At 43.2% G+C, this 20,072-nt stretch overlaps 1 protein-coding gene across 1 annotated transcript; it reads left to right on the top strand.

The window, feature by feature from the left end:
- Positions 1–1,090: 1,090 nt before the first annotated feature.
- Positions 1,091–17,124, top strand: LOC142313101 (uncharacterized). Its single transcript, XM_075352087.1, has 4 exons — positions 1,091–1,136; positions 3,481–4,040; positions 9,990–10,047; positions 13,477–17,124. The coding sequence occupies exons 1-4, from the start codon at positions 1,091–1,093 to the stop codon at positions 14,499–14,501; spliced, it is 1,689 nt and encodes a 562-aa protein (XP_075208202.1). The 3' UTR covers positions 14,502–17,124.
- The last annotated feature ends 2,948 nt before the right edge of the window (positions 17,125–20,072 follow it).

The following is a 20,072-nucleotide window of genomic DNA, read 5'->3' as shown; positions in this document are numbered from 1 at the left end:
CACGTGATCATGGCACATGACTGTATGCTATGAGGTTCAGGCAGAGACTGAGCAGCGATCAGTGGTGACGTCACTCAGGTTAGCCGTGGCTACAGCTGGAGGTTCCCACGGTCTACCACTTGTGACCGCAGGTAACTTGACCTCAGATGACTTTAGTGACCTCACCTGAGTTCATTCACCGCTCATCACGCGACTCACTCAGTCTGTGCCTGACCATCACAATATACGTAGTAAATACTGTGGATAGAAGCGCAGAATAGGGTCTTACCAAGTAAAGTAACAGATAAGCTAAGGTAATTTCATTCACCTATAAGGGTTGTGCCAGTCACAGCTCCTAAATGCACGTAAAAGATGGCGGCAGCTGCAGCCTTGGAAAGCAGATGTATCGGAGGGAGATCGGGTGTTTGCCGCGCTATCATCAGAAAATCAGATGTTGATTATTTCATCTCTTTATGCTTTGTTCAGGTCAGCGCATTCCAGAGAACTCAGTCTCCTTCATCAGGACATCAAGGAAAAATCAACAGTCTACTACAGAGGAAAGAACCTATATATACATACAGATACGTCAGAGGACCGCCCGCTGTATTTCAAATACTGGCGGGACAATCGAGTAATCAGATAACGGCAACAAGATTTAAAGCATAATGTATTAAAAGATGACTTTAAAAGTCCTGGAAGTAACAAATATCACAACAATATAGAAATTACAAAACAAAAAGCAAAAAGAGAAAATGAATAATGCAAAAATATTTCTTGGAAATATAACAGAATGCTGAGAGTCTAGAACTGTGGGATTTACTGGGGATCGTAGTAATACACTGGCTGGAGGCTCTATCCACAGCCCTATATAGGGGATACTGATAAACAATGGGAAGAGAAGAAAGGTTATGGTATTTATTGTGGTAAAAAATGGGAGAGGTTGTGCTGAAAAACTAAATTGATGATGATATTACAGAGATAGAAAAAAATAAATAAAAATTAAAAACTTTGAATCTCACAATCGTGTATTATTTATCAAAGGGAAAAAGGAAAAAACTGAAGAAAAATAAAAAATTGCGTGTGTATAGTGACGGGTTGTGTAAAAATTGATATGCAGTGCGAATGTTCAGAGACCGCGAGCAGGAAAGTCCTTATGGGTAAGAAGTGTTGGGAGGTTTCATATAGTAGTGCAGACATAATATACAATGTGTGTGCAGAGACCGCGTGCGGCAATCGTACACATGAGGGTAACGTACTAGAAAGAGTTCATATAAGCAAAAAAGTAATGTGTGTAAAAACTAAACATTTTTTTGTATAAGGACTCTAAACAGACCCAGTTAGAAGCCATGGAGATGGCGGTCCGCCTGCGGGTTTTCATGTTGTGCAAATACAGATGAAGCCGCTCAGGAAGCAATGAAGAAAAATCCATGGAGGAAAGTAATTAATGAACATTTCTTCAGTTTTAAAAACAAAAAGGAATGTTAAAATAATGAATTTTAATGGAATTATATAATATTAGTTATTGGTGGGGAGTGTTGATGTGCACCATATATTTGTATTCCTTAGTATAATGATTCTAGCTGTGAAGGTTCAGAAAGCGAGTGCCAGAGCAAAGCAGGAGTGCGCATGCGTGAGGGGTAACAGGAGTTCAGGTCCGTGGGAGAGAACCACACCGCGCATGCGTGGGGGTTAATAGAGTTCAGACCGTGGGAATTACCTCATTGCGTCTGTGCAGATTACGGAAAGTTCACAAGCTTCAAACGAGAAGCCCTCCCGCATGACTACAGTGCGAAGGACAGTGCCGGAATAACCACACACAGGACCCCATAATCACGCACCCCATCCCTCAATTAGAAACATGAATCATTAACATCAATCATATACAATTTATAGTCATATAAATGTATAAATATAAACATTAATAAAATGAAGCATATTTAAAAGTCAAGATCTGAATTAAGATAATATAAAATTAATATAATATAAATAATATAAAACCAAGAAATTATTAAATTGAATAAAAATATATTGATAAAATAATATTAATAACACAGATCTGTCACCTCATTTAAACCTATAGGCTTCAAAGTGTTTAATTTGTATATCCAGAATGTTTCCTTTTTATTTAATACCTCCACTCTATTAGGGGTATTAGGAGGGATCTGTTCGATGGGGTCACCCTTTAAGCCATATGTTTATAATGAACTACCATACAATGCCTAGAGAGTCCATGTAGTAAAAAAGAGTTTTAATATTCCGCCTGTGGGAATGACGTCTGTTGTGGAGTAATTTTATAAAGAATGGTCTGGCTCACTGATGTGGTGCTCAGGAGAAAAAATTAGTCCATATATAGAAAAAGCTCCGGCACACAATGATGTATCAATTAATATTTTATTTCCATAAATTGATAATTCAGATATAGATGAATAACGTTTCGGCTGATGCCTTCTTCACAACTGAAATTCATATAACAAAATAAAGTATAACAAGAGAAAATCAGTACCAATATTCTTTCATATTTCATATTAGTAACTATAACGTGAATTATAACTGGTATAATAAATTATCCTTTATTACCTAATTGGTATAATGAGTGATATCTGAGAAGAACGTCAGACGCATGTAATCGTTTATATCTGGAAAAATAATAACAATGCCCACATTTCAGGAATCATAGAAATCATAAGGATACCCTAATGTATACTTAGGAATATATATCATATCAATTATTTGTGTTTATAAAGCGTATCACTACTGTCAGTCTATAGACTTCACCAGGGCATAATCCCAATCAATAATAAATTAAAAGACATCTTTACCTTCATTTTGAAAAGATAATATATAATCATAATGCCCAAAGGGGAAGTGGTTATGGTGTTGGACCGCTATAAGACTAAAGAGATAAAGAAAAAGGATTGCTATCAGTATATCAGAAGAAACTCCGGTTGTAAACGTATAAACAATATTATTTTAGGTCCAAAGTGACAAAGTGCCGCTCAACAAGGGGTTAACAGAGGAGATGAACGTGACATACCTGCGTGACATACCTGCGTGACATCCTGACTCCATTGGTATCCAAGACTCCTTCATATTTAAGGGATACAGATGATTTTTTACATCAATTGCAATCCTTGGGCTCACTTCCTTCTGATACACTCCTTGTCACTCTTGATGTCAATTCCTTGTATACTAGTATACAACATGATCTCGGTATACAGGCTGTGTCGTGATTTTTGGAATGTTACAGTGATTTTTCTTCATTACAAAAACAGTTTTGTCTTGACTTACTGGATATTTTTTTACATAAAAACATTTTCTTATTTCAAGATCAATTTTATTTTCAGACCAAAGGAACGGCTATGGGTTCAAATGTCGCACCACCTTATGCGAATATTTATATGACGCATTTTGTATCCCAATTTGTATATAATCATCCTATATTTCAGAATCATATTTTAATGAACAAAAGGTACATTGACGATATATTTATCGTCTTCTCAGGTTCCCAATCACTTTTTGATGAATTTTTTTGTTACCTTAATACTAGAGTTGATGGCTTATCCTTTACCCAACATGTGGATCCATCTAGTATTAACTTTCTTGATACACGTATAAACATAAATCCAAGTGGTAACATCACATCGGATATTTATGTGAAACCGACAGACCGTAATAGCCTTTTACATTATACCAGTAGTCACCCACGACTTTTGAAAAACGCATTACCAATATCTCAACATAAAAGAGTGACAAGGATTATTTCTTCCCAGGATCAACGTTCAATACGACATGAGGAAATGTCCAACAAATTCTTACATCGTGGTTATCCTCCATCTGTAGTGGATTCTGCTTATCATTCTAGTTATAGTTCAATCACTAGATCTAAAAGGGCAGGACCATTTATCACTTTTGTCAACACATTTCATCCTTTTCATCCCATTATAAAAGGTATTATTCTTCGACACTGGCAGATATTACATAATTCTTATCCACAAATAACCGAATTTTCTTCCTTACCTCTTCTCAGTTATAAACGTTCTCCTAACCTCAGAGACATATTGGTAAGGGCGGACATAGGGTCAAAAACTGTTAAATTGAGACAAACTTTCTTATCTACACCCAAACAGGGTAATTATCCCTGTTTACATTGTCCTCATTGCTCTAATATTATCAAAGGAAATCAATGTACCCATCCTCGCACTGGAAAGGTCTTCTATCTTAAGGACTTTTTCACCTGTGATACGTCATATGTAGTATACTTGATAAAGTGCCCATGTGGTCTCGGATATGTTGGGGAGACTACCCAACATGTCCGAGACCGATTTGGGAAACATAAGTCCACCATACGATGTAAATTAGTTATGTTGCCTATTCCACATCATTTCATCCAGTGCGGGCACACGATTTCTCAGATGAGGTTTCAGGTTTTGGAGCATATTTCACCTTTGAGACGTGGGGGTGATAGGATTAAGAAACTAAAAGAACGGGAATCCTATTGGATCCACACCCTTAATACCCTCTCCCCTTTTGGACTTAATAGAGAATATGAGAACTATTGATGTGGGGTCCGTCCTGTCCTATTTCCAATATTGTGTTTTTTTTATAAGATATTAGAGGTCTTTATATAGTTTATTGTGTAGATTCTGTGTGTATATATTCACTGATGTGTTAATGAGAATTATGGGTACACATGTGAGTGTGCGGACACATATGTCCTGCACACACATATGTATACATGTTACAGTTAGAATTCTATATAACTTAGATAAGTGTCTTGTGACTCTCTTTTAGTATATAGAGTTAATCGTGTCATAGCTGCTTTATATTACCATGTATGATGTGTGTTGTCATACATTGCATTAGGTATATATATATGCATATATCACATACACATGGGTACTTGTTAATGTATATAGGCACCCATGTGAATATAACCAATGCTGTTCGTTTCTAATGATTATGCTAATCGCTTCATTGATCATGTTCATATAGAATTAATTCTGGTCTTTAAAGCCCTATTCATCTCTTCTTCTCTTTTTCGGATGCGCACTTAATACATCTCGCTTTATAATGAAATTCCGGGAGCCGTAGCTCACTTACACCATATTTTCACTTCTGCGCATGCGCGCACTTCCGGGTACACTGCGCACGCGCGGCTTGCGTGGCACTCGTCCTTATGCGTTCCACACACACAGGAAATTGTTTAATTATGCCCGCCCCTCCAGCACATTTAAACCCCAGTGCGGTCACTTCACTTCACTTCACCGCTGATCCTCGGCTAAACAGGTATGTCACGTTCATCTCCTCTGTTAACCCCTTGTTGAGCGGCACTTTGTCACTTTGGACCTAAAATAATATTGTTTATACGTTTACAACCGGAGTTTCTTCTGATATACTGATAGCAATCCTTTTTCTTTATCTCTTTAGTCTTATAGCGGTCCAACACCATAACCACTTCCCCTTTGGGCATTATGATTATATATTATCTTTTCAAAATGAAGGTAAAGATGTCTTTTAATTTATTATTGATTGGGATTATGCCCTGGTGAAGTCTATAGACTGACAGTAGTGATACGCTTTATAAACACAAATAATTGATATGATATATATTCCTAAGTATACATTAGGGTATCCTTATGATTTCTATGATTCCTGAAATGTGGGCATTGTTATTATTTTTCCAGATATAAACGATTACATGCGTCTGACGTTCTTCTCAGATATCACTCATTATACCAATTAGGTAATAAAGGATAATTTATTATACCAGTTATAATTCACGTGATAGTTACTAATATGAAATATGAAAGAATATTGGTACTGATTTTCTCTTGTTATACTTTATTTTGTTATATGAATTTCAGTTGTGAAGAAGGCATCAGCCGAAACGTTATTCATCTATATCTGAATTATCAATTTATGGAAATAAAATATTAATTGATACATCATTGTGTGCCGGAGCTTTTTCTATATATAGTCTGTTGTGGAGTGTCTGAGATATCCTGCCCACATACTGTTTATTACACTTGCATGGAGTGTTCGAGAGGTCCTGCCCACATACTGTTTATTACAGTCGCATTCTATCAGGTATACAATAAAATAAGACTGGAATCTGAGATGGCCCTTTATCAGAAAAGCTTCCGAACCAGAGGAAGAGCAAAAGGATTTCCTCTAATTTTGGATGTTGGATTGACTTACAGAATAAACAGTTTTTTTGCAAAGCATCTATATGAGCCTGCTTGCAACACAGAGTTCACTGTACTTGTGTTGCCCCTGCAGCTTCAGGCGCCACAGGGTACTGCACCTCATTCATCTTGGATACGGAGGACGTCATCACCGGTAAATCACCATAACACATCCAACACATAACACAGGAGCTCTTTCACTGGGACAGAGCCAGGGTAGGTGCCGGGGGTGGCCATCATGAGGTATGGAACCTCCTGCCCACTAGTTCAGCAACCCAGGAGGCGGGGCACCTTCAGGGGAAGTTCGGAGCCATCTCACACAGAATTCAGTTAGTGCCAGGTTGGCACCCAGGAAGGGGGTCAAGAAAGCATCAGGAAGAGATGTCAGGAAAAAAAGACAGAATAGAAAGGGGCCCGTGGTCCAGAGCTGGAGACTCGACCCGCGTTTTTAGGAAGAAGGGTAATCCCAGGGTTCACGGGGAGTGCAGCAACCACCCGTGACCCATTCCACGACTCAGAAGCTGGGATGCAGGGAAGACCACTAGAAAGGACACACAGAAGGAAACACTGGCCTTGACCTCCAAACTATCCTGGATCGGCTGGAGCCCATACCAGCAGAGCACAGCACTCCAAAGGCGGTGTAATCTTAGTGAGTAAAGAAGTTTGACTGCAACCTCTGTGTCATCCCATCACTGCCGACGCTCCCATCATCGCACCCCTGTGCCATAGGCAATTACTACAACCAACATCCTCCCTGGGGCCTGAGCTCTGCCTGTGGAGAGCTGTACCATCCAAGCTACGTGATCATCCGCCCCAGAGAAGACCTCCCGCAGCAGCGGCTAATACTTGGCCGCACACCACAGATGGCATCACAAATGCAAACTCCACACCCCATCCCCACTATTATTGACACCGCTGGGTCACAGAACCAGGCCCGGCCGCTGTGACATCCCAAACCAACACTGGTCCAGTGACGAGTAATCCCCAAGACCCCGTGGGGACTTCATACCCATGGAACTTCTCAACCTGCTGGGGGCTACAATATTTCTCAGGGTAGGGGCCCTTTTAAAAGTGATACCCAGATGAAGAGGCATAACATCCTTTAAAATAGGATCATTTAATAACATGTTTCAGTGTTTTTCCAAAACATTTCTAATAAAAACACTGTCATTACTGTATGTGGTAATGAAATTTGGCGTGAAATCATGCAAATTACTGGATTCAAAAGCAGCAGTTCTGGGTTTAAATTACCTTGGCTTATCTGTTACCTGGTAAGACCCTGTCCTGCGCTTCTATCCACAGTATTTCCTACGTACACTGTGATGTTCAGGCACAGACTGAGTGAGTCACGTGATGAGCTGTGAATGAACTCCGGTGAGATCACTGAAGACACCTGAGGTCAAGTTACCTGCGGTTACAAGTGGTGGACCGTGGGAACCTCCAGTTGTGGCCGCTGCTAAACTAAGTAACGTCACCACTGATCGCTGCTCAGTCTCTGCATGAACCTCATAGAAGGCAGTCATGTGCCATGATAGCACGCTGTAACTTTACATGTAGCAGGGATTGAATTGTCGTGGGACCTCGTTTGGATTATGTTGGAACTGCACGGGTGTTTTGTGGATTAATAAACTGGTAAAAGAGTTTATCCACTACATACACGTTGTGCACCCACGGCTCCGCTACATACACGTCATGCACCCACGGCTCTGTTACATACACAGCTCCGCTACGTAGACATCGTAGACACATGGCATTGTCCCGTAAACATCGTACACATGCGGCTCTGCTCCATATATGTCATACACACATTTTCAGCGACTTGTGTTCAAGACCGATCAGGTCCAAACGTCTTTATTTTAAAGTCGCTCAATAAATCTCCTCACCTGAACTTATCAATAAAGAATTCAATAAAGCAAAGATTGAAATAAGAGTGTGAAGGGGTCACATACATACGCAACAGGGGTTACACACATACACAACAGGGGTCACATAGATACACAACAGTGGTTACACACATACACAACAGGGGTCACATACATACGCAACAGGGGTTACACACATACACAACAGGGGTCACAAACATACACAACAGGGGTCACATACATATGCAACAATAGTTTACTATAAGGCTAGTTTCACACTTGCGCTATTTTGACGCAAACGGAATCCGTTAGTAATGTAGTACAGTTAATTTATTTACAGTGGAAGTGCGTTAATATGCCGTGTGTGTGTGTCATGCAGTACCCGCTTGTGTCCACATGGTGTCATGCTTCCACTGTAAATAAATGAACTGTACTACATTACTGACGGATTCCGTTTGCCTCAAAATAGCGCAAGTGTGAGTGGGGCCTGACTGTCCACTGACACCGCGCCTCATCAAATGTGTGCACGCCAGTATAGGAGAACACTGAGGAGCTGATCATGTGACCCTGACTCCTCCCCTCCATGTGACATCATCACAGGTCCTGTAAGCACAGAGCAGCCATATATCTAGTGTGCGGCTCTGCAGGTGGAGGTGTGTGGAGATTCCCCATTACTGGGGTAGGTGGCATTAACCCCTTCAACTCTGAGACTTTATTGATGTTTTTCTCTCGCTGATTTCTATAAATAATGAGGTTTTTGTTCTTTTTCCTCTGATAGATACAAACGCCCCAACTATGAGAGGCCGGAAGTGAGGAAACCCGTCTGCCCTCTGTCCTCGGCCCCTTTCTGCCCTCAGTCCTCGGCCCCTTTCTGCCCTCAGTCCTCGGCCCCTTTCTGCCCTCGGTCCTCGGCCCCTTTCTGCCCTTGGTCCTCGGCCCCTTTCTGCCCTCGGCCCCTTTCTGCCCTCAGTCCTCGGCCCCTTTCTGCCCTCGGTCCTCGGCCCCTTTCTGCCTTCAGTCCTCGGCCCCTTTCTGCCCTCAGTCCTCGGCCCCTTTCTGCCCTCGGTCCCCGGCCCCTTTCTGCCCTCAGTCCTCGGCCCCTTTCTGCCCTCAGCCCCTTTCTGCCCTCAGTCCTCGGCCCCTTTTTTCTCCCCATTCAGGTCCCTACAATATCGGATCCTCTCAGTGGAGATCTTCTATAGAAGAGAATTCTCCTGATTGCCCCGTGAAGGATGGATATGGACAGGGACAAGATGGCGGAGAGGATATTACACCTCACCCTAGAGATCCTCTTCCGGCTTACTGGAGAGGTGAGAGATTCTGATGACGTCACATTACATCATTCTTATCTATGGGAATAACAGATGGACAGAACTGGAGAGGTGAGGACTCTGGAAATGTCTGGAGTGAGATTTATTACTGTGTCTCTCCATAACCAGGATTACACAGTAGTGAAGAAGACCCCTAGTGAGCGCTGTCAGGCCCTTGTGTCTGAGGGATGGGGAAGACCCCTGAGCCCAATCACGGGGCCTCCACCTCACCCCCCGATACATGAGGACATCAATGACCAGAAGATCCTAGAACTCACCTACAAGATGATTGAGCTGCTGACTGGAGAGGTGACACTGCTGGGAATGCTGGGACATTATACAGTAACGCTATGAAGGGATCGGGGGTGACGGTATCATTGTATGTGTCAGATTCCTATAAGGTGTCAGGACGTCGCTGTCTATTTCTCCATGGAGGAGTGGGAGTATTTAGAAGGACACAAAGATCTGTACAAGGACGTCATGATGGAGGTTCCCCAGCCCCTCACATCACCAGGTAATAGACAGGACTAAATACACACGGCCTATAATTATCTGTATGTAAGGAATGAATTCAGTCCCTGTATGTGTCTCCTCCAGTTCTATCCAGTAAGAGGACAACACCAGAGAGATGTCCCCGTCCTCTTCTCCCACAGGACTGTAACCAAGAAGATCCCGATGTTCCTCAGGATGTGTTTCCTCCAGCTCTATCCAGTAAGAGATATCTACTCATGTACTTTCTGCACTCATTTTGTGTTTACATTTTAAGGTTTTCTGCTCTGTGGTTTTTTTTTTCAGCTGTATTGTCTTTGCTTCTGCTTCTTCTACTGTTTGTTTCTAGTGCCTTCTCTATGTTGTTGTGAAGGCAACTTAAAGACCTGCAGAGGGTTCATGAATACTCTGTTTCCCTAAAAATATGCCCTCGTTACAGTCAGGGCCAGCATTGGGAGGAGTCAAACTGTGCAATTTCTTAGGAACCCCAGTCTCTTAAGGCTACTTTACACATACAGATAAATCTTTGGCAGATCTGTGGTTGCAGTGAAATCATGGACATATTGTTCCATTTGTACACAGCCGCAAATCTGGCACTGATTGTCCACAATTTCACTGCAACCACAGATCTGCCGTAGATTTATCTGTGTGTGTAAAGTGGCCTTTACGGTCACCATCAGTTGTATTCAGAAGTTGATTGTTTAAGGACCTCTGATGAAGTCATGTGACATGATGTAACCAAAGGTCTCTTAATTGCAGGAGTCTAAAATAATTGAACAGAGGACAGGCTGGCATTAGGGAAAAGGGAGAGAAAACTGGGCAATTTCACAGGGCCCCCATTTTCCTAGTGGCCCCAGTGTTTTATATATCGATTATAGGACTGCTTAAGAACCTCTTTGACATCACGTCATGTGACCAAAGGTCTCTTATTTCCAGGAGTCTAAAGTTGAAGAGGAGACAGGCTGGTGTGTGTGTGTGTGTGTGTGTGTGTGTGTGTGTGTGTATAGCTAGATAATAGAAAAAAAGACTACAGCCGCACACTGAAATACCACATTTTTAAACTACCTAAAAATAGCTAATAAAGTTATTGCTTTAGAGAATGTGAACTACTGGCAAACTACCCTGGAAGGAATGGAGACCCCTACAGAAGGAGATTTGACACCTAGACCCTGATTCTTCAAAGCAATAATGCCAGAATTCTGACAGAGATCACTTATCAATCAATTTTTTGTGCAACACAGAGTTGTGAAAAAAGATTGTGCGACTAAATCATCATGGCGCGCTGTGCTGACATCACTCGCATGTCCTTCAGCTCCCAGAAGTACAAGCAGACATGGCCTCGCCATGGCCTTCGCCACTGCGAATAATCTGACTATCAAGCACGTGACTGTGATTGGAGGAGGTCTGATAGGTGCTGGGATAGCGCAGGTAGCTGCAGCAACCAGACACACTGTTGTTTTAGTGGACCAGACTGATGACATCTTGAAAAAGTCTGCAAAAAGTATTGAAGACAGCTTGAAAAGGGTCACTAAGAAGATGTTTGTGGACAAGTCTGAGGCTGCTGCACAGTTCATCAGCAAAACCCTCTCAAACTTCAGCACAAGCACAGACCCAGCGGCCGTGGTGCACAGCAATGATCTGGTGGTGGAAGCCATAATAGAAAACTTGGAAGTGGAAAAATGCACTAATCAAGACACTGGACAAATTTGCACCAGAACACACCATATTTGCCAGCAACACATTCTTATTGACATAGCTAACTCCACAACTAGGCAGGATCAGTTCGGAGGGCTGCATTTCTTTAATCCAGTACCAATGATGAAGCTGGTGGAGGTCATTAAGACACCAATGACTAGCCAAACGACTTCTGACTCTCTCATGGACTTCAGTAAAGCACTGGGAAAGATGCCTGTGTCATGTAAAGACACCCCAGGATTCATTGTTAGCCGTCTTCTGGTACCATACCTAATGGAATTTGTGCATCTTCATGAACGAGGTCATGCATCTAAGGAAGACATGGATGTTGCAATGAAATTGGAAGTCCGTTACCAAATGGGTCCTTTTGAGCTTTTGTATTATGTTGGTCTTGACACTAGTAAATACACCATTGATGGTTGGTACCAGATGGAACCTGAAAACCCATTTTTTGCCCCCCGTGAATTACTCAATAAGCTTGGAAAGAGACCGGAGAAGGATTTTATAAAGGCAGATGGTTGGCCTGGCTGCACTGCAGAGCTATATTTTTATAGTCTCTTGTTTGCTTTGATTATGATGACCGTTGTTGATTTTACATTGCACGGTTTTCTCAGCACTTATTAACACCGAGTGCCTTACAGTCATGATTCTCTATTTCATCAACATCCTTTTGTACCGCTGATTCCAAACATTGATACATCATAGCCATTCTACAGTCAATAAAAAATAAATGTAAATAAAAATAAATTGTGTGACTTTTGGAGGTTTCACGCCAATTTTAACCAGCTACGCAAAAATGGACAGTGCTTGGCCAGAAGACGGGTGTGATGTCACCGCTTCTCTAATTCATAACAAACTGTGGCGTTCCCTATGCCAGAAATCTCACGCCAGTCCCTGACATCAATTTTCATTGTACATCGCCGGTCTTGATGAATTGGAGCCCTAATGTATACCTGCACAGATAGCAAGACCATGCTACCTGCTTGGTTCCAAAGCCTAAGGATTGGCCATCAATCTTACAGTCCCGAACAAGCCCATTAAATATTTGGCTTCTGTCTCTATTATATTTTCATCTTCGAAAAAAAACCTTTTTGAAATTGTCTATGTTGTGGATCAATGTCACAACGAGATGCTTGCAGGGCATGCCAACTGTCATGGCAGCATCAGGATCTGTGGAAATTACACATTCTGGCACTCTTGCTTGCTAACTTCTCTGTTATCTGTGATCAGCGCAGGGAGACGCAGGCATCGAACCACATACTTAGTAAGACTAGCAAGAGTTATTCTCTGCTGGGCTCCTTGTTAGTGTCTTTGTTTACATGCTGTAGTGGAGCCAGTATCATTCGCTTCCCTTCTGTATATGCTGGCTGGATAATTCCATTAATGCCAGCTATAGTTTACCTATACAGGTCTGGTGAGGTGTTGTGATACAAACTAGTGGTTGTTGTGCATTATTGCTGTGAGCAGTTGTGGTGTTAACCATTGTTGTCTTTTTGTTTCTGCCTTCCTTCTCTTGCTTTTCTCCTTAGTATCTCACTGTTTATTTCTGGGAGTTTGCAGTGTGTCTGAATTTTGGTTTTCCCATCTGTCTTAATCTGTATTTCCATCATACTCCTGCCCCTTTCTTCCACGTTCAGGGTAATCCAGAGGTTAGGGATAGCCTAAAGTCTCCTAGCATGACGGAAAGTATAGTAGCCCCCTGTCCCTCATTACTCATTATCCTACAGTCACATTGCAACAATCAATCATATTATTTACTGTAGCACATTCCAGAGAACTGGTGCTAGGAATGGGAGATCAGAATTAACGAAGATGTAACTCTTAGATCTCGAAATTGGAAAACAGATTCAGAATAATTTGTTTCCTAATTTAATTTCTGATGTTATGGTTTAAAATATAAATCTACTTTCAAAATTATATAATTAAAAAATAATAATATTGTGTTTTTATTTGTAGCCGATGACTGTATCAGGAGTTCAGATGGACCTCTAATATCTTCAGAATTTAAAACAGATGATGAAAGTATTACACATTATACATATGAGGAGCATGCTGTTGTCCCAGATATACCTTCAGTCCTTTCATGGAAAACTCTATCATCAGATCTTTTCAAACAAGTCCAAAATTCCCATTTATCACAGAATTGTAAGCAAAATAAAAGTTACAGAAGGGATGTGGAACATGAAACGGCTCCTACAAGGGAGAAACCATTTTCATGTTCAGAGTGTGGGAAATGTTTTATTCGGAAAGCAGACTTTGTTAGACATCAGAAAATTCACACAGGGGAGAAGCCATTTTCATGTTCAGAGTGTGGGGAATGTTTTATTCGGAAATCACACCTTGTTAGACATCAGAAAATTCACACAGGGGAGAAGCCATTTTCGTGTTCAGAATGTGGGAAAGGTTTTATTCAGAAAATAAACCTTGTTACACATCAGAAAATTCACACAGGGGAGAAGCCATTTTCATGTTCAGAGTGTGGGAAAGGTTTTATTTGGAAATCTGATCTTGTTTGGCATCAAAGAACTCACACAGGGGAGAAGCCATTTTCATGTTCAGAGTGTGGGAAATGTTTTATTCGGAAAGCAGACCTTGTTACACATCAGAAAATTCACACAGGGGAGAAGCCATTTTCATGTTCAGAGTGTGGGGAATGTTTTATTCGGAAATCACACCTTGTTAGACATCAGAAAAGTCACACAGGGGAGAAGCCGTTTTCATGTTCCGAATGTGGGAAATGTTTTTTTCAGAAATCACACCTTGTTAGACATCAGAAAACTCACACAGGGGAGAAGCCGTTTTCATGTTCAGAGTGTGGGAAATGTTTTATTCGGAAATCACACCTTGTTAGACATCAGACAAATCACATTGGGGAGAAGCCGTTTTCATGCCCAGAATGTGGTAAATATTTTACTAGGAAATCAGATCTTGTTAAACATGTGAAGAAGCCGCACAGGGAAGGAACCTTTTTCATGTTGTGAATAATTGAATTGTTCAACTGGCAAATCAAGTCTTGCCGACATCAGAAAACCAACAGATCAGAGCAGCCATTCTTGCTTGCAGAATTTGCCAAATGTTTTTTTTATCATTAATCAGGTCTTGTTGTCAGATGAGTCGCATGGGAGAAGCCATCATGATGTACTAGAATTCAACTGGTTTTATTTAAAAATCAGCTACAATTGCTCAAGTAAGAATTGGTGAGGGAAAGAACCATTTTCTCTCTTTTTAAACTTATCGTATTTTTCAGACCATAAGAATGTGGTCATGACGCACTGTTATGGGGGGATTTGCTGCTGACACTTTATGAGGGTAATATCCCCCAGTTTCTATGTGTTTGATGACTTTCCCTTTAAATAGTGCTTATAACAAATCTGTGGCTGCCTTTATTATTTCCTAAAACAGTGAAGAGCCGCAGATTAGTGTTTTTTTTTTTAATATAATCCAGTACTAAAACTTTTGGAACTGTCCCTAATGTCTCCAAAAGGAACTTCCAGGTTGTTAGATCCCACAACCATCAGTGATCAATCACAGTGGAAGAGTGAACTCTACGACCCCAGCTCTGCAGCATCCTTCTTAAGCAGTTCAGTAAAACCTTAAAGAAGTTGTCCAGTTACCAAAACTGATTTTTTTTTTTTCTGATAAATCTTGCTAATATGTGCCCCTCAACACATCTATTATGTTTTTTCAGCAAAATTACCTTTTATTGTGCACTAGCAGCACACGGTCATTGCTGGCTCCAGCTCTGATGGGGTAATCTCTCCTCTGACTTCCTGTGTTCAGTTCCTACAAGTCCTAGAATTCTTTGTGGCTCTAGAGCGGTGTCTAGCTTATCTAACACACCCATTGTGTCTAATACACCCACTCTGCTCTCCACCCAAACCCTCCTCCCTGCCTCTTCCCAGTGGATGTGCACTGAGAGAAATCACAGAGACAGCAGCAGCTCTGCACAGCCAGGGGAAGAAAGTGTGTGTGCGCGTATATACAGTGTGTGTGTATGTGTCCGCTTTACCTTGGCTGGTGATCCAATTTTGGGGGACCCCGTGTTTTTTGTTTTAAATTATTTATTTAATTTAAAATAACAGCGTGGGGTGCCCTCTGTTCTGGATTAACAGCCAAGGTGAAGCTGCCAGCTGTGGTTTGCAGGCTGCAGCCGTTTGCTTTACCCTAGCTGGCTACAAAAGATAGGGGGACCGCATGTCATTTTTTTTTTATTATTTATTTATTTTTTGGCTAAATACAAGGCTAAGCACCCCTTAGTGCCACATGAAAGTCACAAAAGGGTGCCAGCTTAGAATATGCAGGGGGTAAGACATTATATATGTATTTCTTATCTATCTATCTATCCATTCATTCATTCATCCCTCTATCCCTCTGTCTCTATATTTATCTATTCATCTCTATATCTACTCATCTATTTATCTTTCTTGCTGCTTCCGTTTTTTGCGGTCCGCAAAAAAAACTGAAGGCACGCAGATGTCACACGGATGCCACTAGGATGCATCCGTGAAAAAAAGGACCGTTTTTTTGTGGCCCGCAAAAACGGAACGGTCATGTGAATGTAGCCTTAACAGCAGTCGCTGCCTGCTGCCGGTCACATGTGACCGTGTGCGGGCTGTGTGTGCGGGCTGTGTTTACAGGAGTTCAGCTGAGTTCAGATCAGCTGACTCAAGTGTCGGCCGATCAGGCTGGGGCCACACGGGGATTACTGCGATCCCCTCGCATTACACTCGGCTCACGCTCAGTACAGCAGAGCTGAGTGTCATGCGTGTGTCCCTGTGACTGAGGTCCGACTGTGCGAGCAGACCTCAGCTGCGGGGGGGCGGTCCAGCACTCGAGGGGTGGGCCAGCACTGAGGAGGGGTGGGAGGGATTTCTCTCACTCTCTCCTCCGTAATCCACCGATGTACCGCAAGTGCAGTGCGATTTTTCTCTCACCACATACACTTGAATGGGTAAAAGAGAGAGTCTTGCATTACAGTTGTAGCATGCTGCAATTGTTTTCTCGGTCCAATTAGGGCGGAGAAAATAATCGCTCATGTGTGCTGACACACAGGCTAATATTGGTCCGAGTGGAATGCGATGTTTTATCGCACTCCACTCGCACTGTTTTTCTCGCCATGTGGCTTAGACCTTACTTGTTCTATGTCCCCCTGCATCCATCGCAGCGTGTGCAGGCTGGAGTTCAGCTGAGTTCAGATCAGCTGACTCCAGTGCTGGAGTGAACTCCGTTGACCTCACAGCCCGTACACGCTGCAATGGATGCAGGGGGACACAGAACAAGTAATCGGCCGACACTGGAGTCATCTGATTACTTGGGATGAATTGAGCAGTAAAATGCTCTGGTGCTCGATGGGCAAAGCCCATGTCGATTTTTTTTTTTTAAAAATTCATTAAAAATAAAAAAAAAAAATCACATTGTTTGTGGGCTCCCGCTGCATTTTCTATTGTTAAGGGTAACCCAAGCAGCTACTGGCTGCTAACCACCGCTGCTTGGTGTTACTTTCACTGGCAATAGAAATCCAGGGAAGCATTTTTTTTTTATAAAGGTTTTTGCCTGAAAACTTTTTTAAAAAAATGACGTGGGCTTCGCCATATTTTTGTATGCTAGCCAGGTACAGCAGGCAGCTACGGGCTGCCCCCAATCCCCAGCTGCCTATTTGTACCCGGCTGGAAACCAAAAATATAGAGAAGCCCTTTTTTTTTTTTTATTTCATGAATTTCATGAAATAATTAAAAAAAAAAAAAATGACATGGGCTTCGCCGAATTTTTGAGTCCAGCCAGGTACAACTAGGCAGCTGGGGATTGGAATCCGCAGTGAAGGGTACCCAAACTTTCTGGGCCCCCCGCTGCGAATTGCAGTCCACAGCCGCCCCAGAAAATGGCGCTTTTATAGAAGCGCCATCTTCTGGCGCTGTATCCAACTCTTCCAGTGGCCCTGGTGGCAGGTGGCACGCTGGGTAATAAGGGGTTAATACCAGCTATGTTTTACCAGCTGGTATAAAGCCCGAGATTCTAAATGTCAGGCCAAGTTTGACCTGGCCATTAAGAATCTCCAATAAAGGGTTTAAAAAAAAAAAAAAAAAAAAGACCACATAGAGAAAAATACTTTATTCGAAATAAATACACAGACACAGTAGGGACTCCATGTTTATTACTCCCTCTCACCCCTCCACGATGGAGAGATTTCTGTACTGACCATGCCAGGAGAGAGCGAGGGAAAAGAGAGAGAGAGCGAGGGGGGGAGGAAAAGAGAGCGAGGGGGGGAGGAAAAGAGAGCGAGGGGGGGAGGAAAAGAGAGCGAGGGGGGGAGGAAAAGAGAGCGAGGGGGGGAGGAAAAGAGAGCGAGGGGGGGAGGAAAAGAGAGCGAGGGGGGGGAGGAAAAGAGAGCGCGGGGGGAGGAAAAGAGAGCGCGGGGGGAGGAAAAGAGAGCGCGGTGGGGAGGAAAAGAGAGCGCGGGGGGGAGGAAAAGAGAGCGCGGGGGGGAGGAAAAGAGAGCGAGGGGGGGAGGAAAAGAGAGCGAGGGGGGAGGAAAAGAGAGCAAGGGGGAGGAAAAGAGAGCGCGGGGGGAGGAAAAGAGAGCGCGGGGGGGAGGAAAAGAGAGCGAGGGGGGGAGGAAAAGAGAGCGCGGGGGGAGGAAAAGAGAGCGCGGGGGGAGGAAAAGAGAGCGAGTGGGGGAGGAAAAGATAGTGAGGGGGGAAGGAAAGAGAGTGCGGGGGGGAGGAAAAGAGAGCACGGTGGGGAGGAAAAGAGAGCACGGTGGGGAGGAAAAGAGAGCGAGGGGGGAAAGAGAGCGAGGGAAAAGAGAGGGGAGAGGAGAGAGGGATAAGAGGGGGCAGAGAAGAGAGGGGAGGGGGAGAAGAGTGGGGGGAGAGAAGAGAGTGGTGAAAGAACGGGGGGGGGGCAGAGGTGCTCTGTCACCAACTGTCTCCACTCTGTGACTTGTGGTGCAGGTGACAGAGTGCAGACAGTTGGTCCCATGCAGCAGGACAGATGGCAGAGCACACCGGTGACATGCCTGTCAGTGTTTTGCTGCTGGGAGGAGCAGATGATCACACTGCCCGACACCGGCCGCTCTCCTGACATCGCAGCAGAGTGGGGGGTGGAGAGTGTGATCACATACTTACGTGCAGGGGGGGATTCAGCTGAAGACACCCCCCCCTGTACTGCACACTGGCGCCCCGTGCCTCACCATCTGCAGGACGCTTTGCCGGCTCCACAGTGACGTCCTCCGGCTCCTCCCCTCGATACTGGGCTGTGATGTGCGGTAGTTACCGCCCACAGCCCTGTCACTCAATCTGAGTGGTGCCAGCCTCCTCTGACGTACCCGTCTTGTTTGAGAGCCCGGAAATGCCGGGACGTCAGAGGATTCTGGCGGCCACAGCTCCAGGGGGTCATGTGACAGGCACTGAGCGTGCAGGATAGCGCCGCTCAGTGCCAGAACTGGAAACAGAAGACAATGGAGAAAACTCCTAGAAAGGTAAGTAGAACAAAAAAAATAAATGGGTGAACCACCCCTTTAAACAGTATGTGACAACGCTGGATTAGTTGAGAGAGCAATTACTTGTGCTTAGAGCAGCTGCAGAGATTTGTGGGATCCCACGCTGCACACTAAGATCCCACAAAATGGAAATTCGAGCTCCACTTTGCTAGTAAGTTGGGTATTTCAAGAGCATTTAGGAACATTTGTGAAATGTTTTGATACTGGATTATATTTAGATAATTCAGTAATCTCAGGTTGCCCACTGCTTTATTTACTAAAAAGTGCAGCCCCAGATTGGAGATAGGAACTCTTAAGTATATCACACTGTATATAATTGCATTTCAAAACTTGTTTTGTTAATAAATGCTTGTACAATATACAATATATTATTCTTGCCTGTCTTTCTCTATTGTTTAGATGTGATGATTTTGCCTCAGAACCTCTGGGGTTGAGGCAGATCTGTAGACATTTAGCACAAAAATAGTGAGGGGATGTCACAGAGGTGTCACGGCCGGCTGACAATCCAGTGGCAGAAGTTTTGAAAAATCCCAGAGATTTGCAGAATGTGTTGTTAACTGACAGTTCTTTGTTTCTGCAGCAGCGGACTCTATGACTCTGGAAAACTGTCAGTTTTTCCTCTCAGTTGCCAGCCTCTGACTTCCTTTATAAACCTCACCCTGGGGTGCCTTGGGTGAGGTTTATAGTTGATTTTGGCTGCTGTTTGCAGCGGTTGTCTCCTCTTGTTGTTCCAGAGACATTTGTGGTAGCTGCTCCTAAGATAAGTGTTTGAATTTTGCTATGTACCTGGGCTCAGGTGGTAGCATTTATGTCTCCCCTGTATTGTTTCCTTTTGTCTCCTTTAGCATTAGTGGTGTTGACTAAGAACTCATACCTGCCATTCTTACTTAGTCCCAGATCAGGGTTTGCCTAGGGTGAGGTATTGCTGCTCAGCGACAAGTGCAGAACCTATATAGGGTTGGTGAGGGTGAGCTGTATTGTCAGGGGTCACCACTTCCCTCTTTCCCTAGTGATAGGGCATTCTTTTTGCCTTCCCTTTGTATTGTACTATACG

The sequence above is a fragment of the Anomaloglossus baeobatrachus genome, chromosome 5, assembly GCF_048569485.1.
Source record: "Anomaloglossus baeobatrachus isolate aAnoBae1 chromosome 5, aAnoBae1.hap1, whole genome shotgun sequence".
Classification (NCBI taxonomy): Eukaryota; Metazoa; Chordata; class Amphibia; order Anura; family Aromobatidae; genus Anomaloglossus; species Anomaloglossus baeobatrachus.
This window is presented reverse-complemented; position numbering and strand designations above follow the sequence as displayed.

What these genes read in the sequence shown, in the direction of transcription:
- LOC142313101 (XM_075352087.1), top strand. Translation starts at nt 1,091, where the DNA reads ATGCAGTGCGAATGTTCAGAGACCGCGAGCAGGAAAGTCCTTATGG. An exon ending in CTAACCTCAGAGACATATTG is followed by an intron (nt 4,041 to 9,989) that starts GTAAGGGCGGAC and finishes CTTCTCCCACAG; the next exon opens with GACTGTAACCAAGAAGATCC. An exon ending in GTTTCCTCCAGCTCTATCCA is followed by an intron (nt 10,048 to 13,476) that starts GTAAGAGATATC and finishes TTTTATTTGTAG; the next exon opens with CCGATGACTGTATCAGGAGT.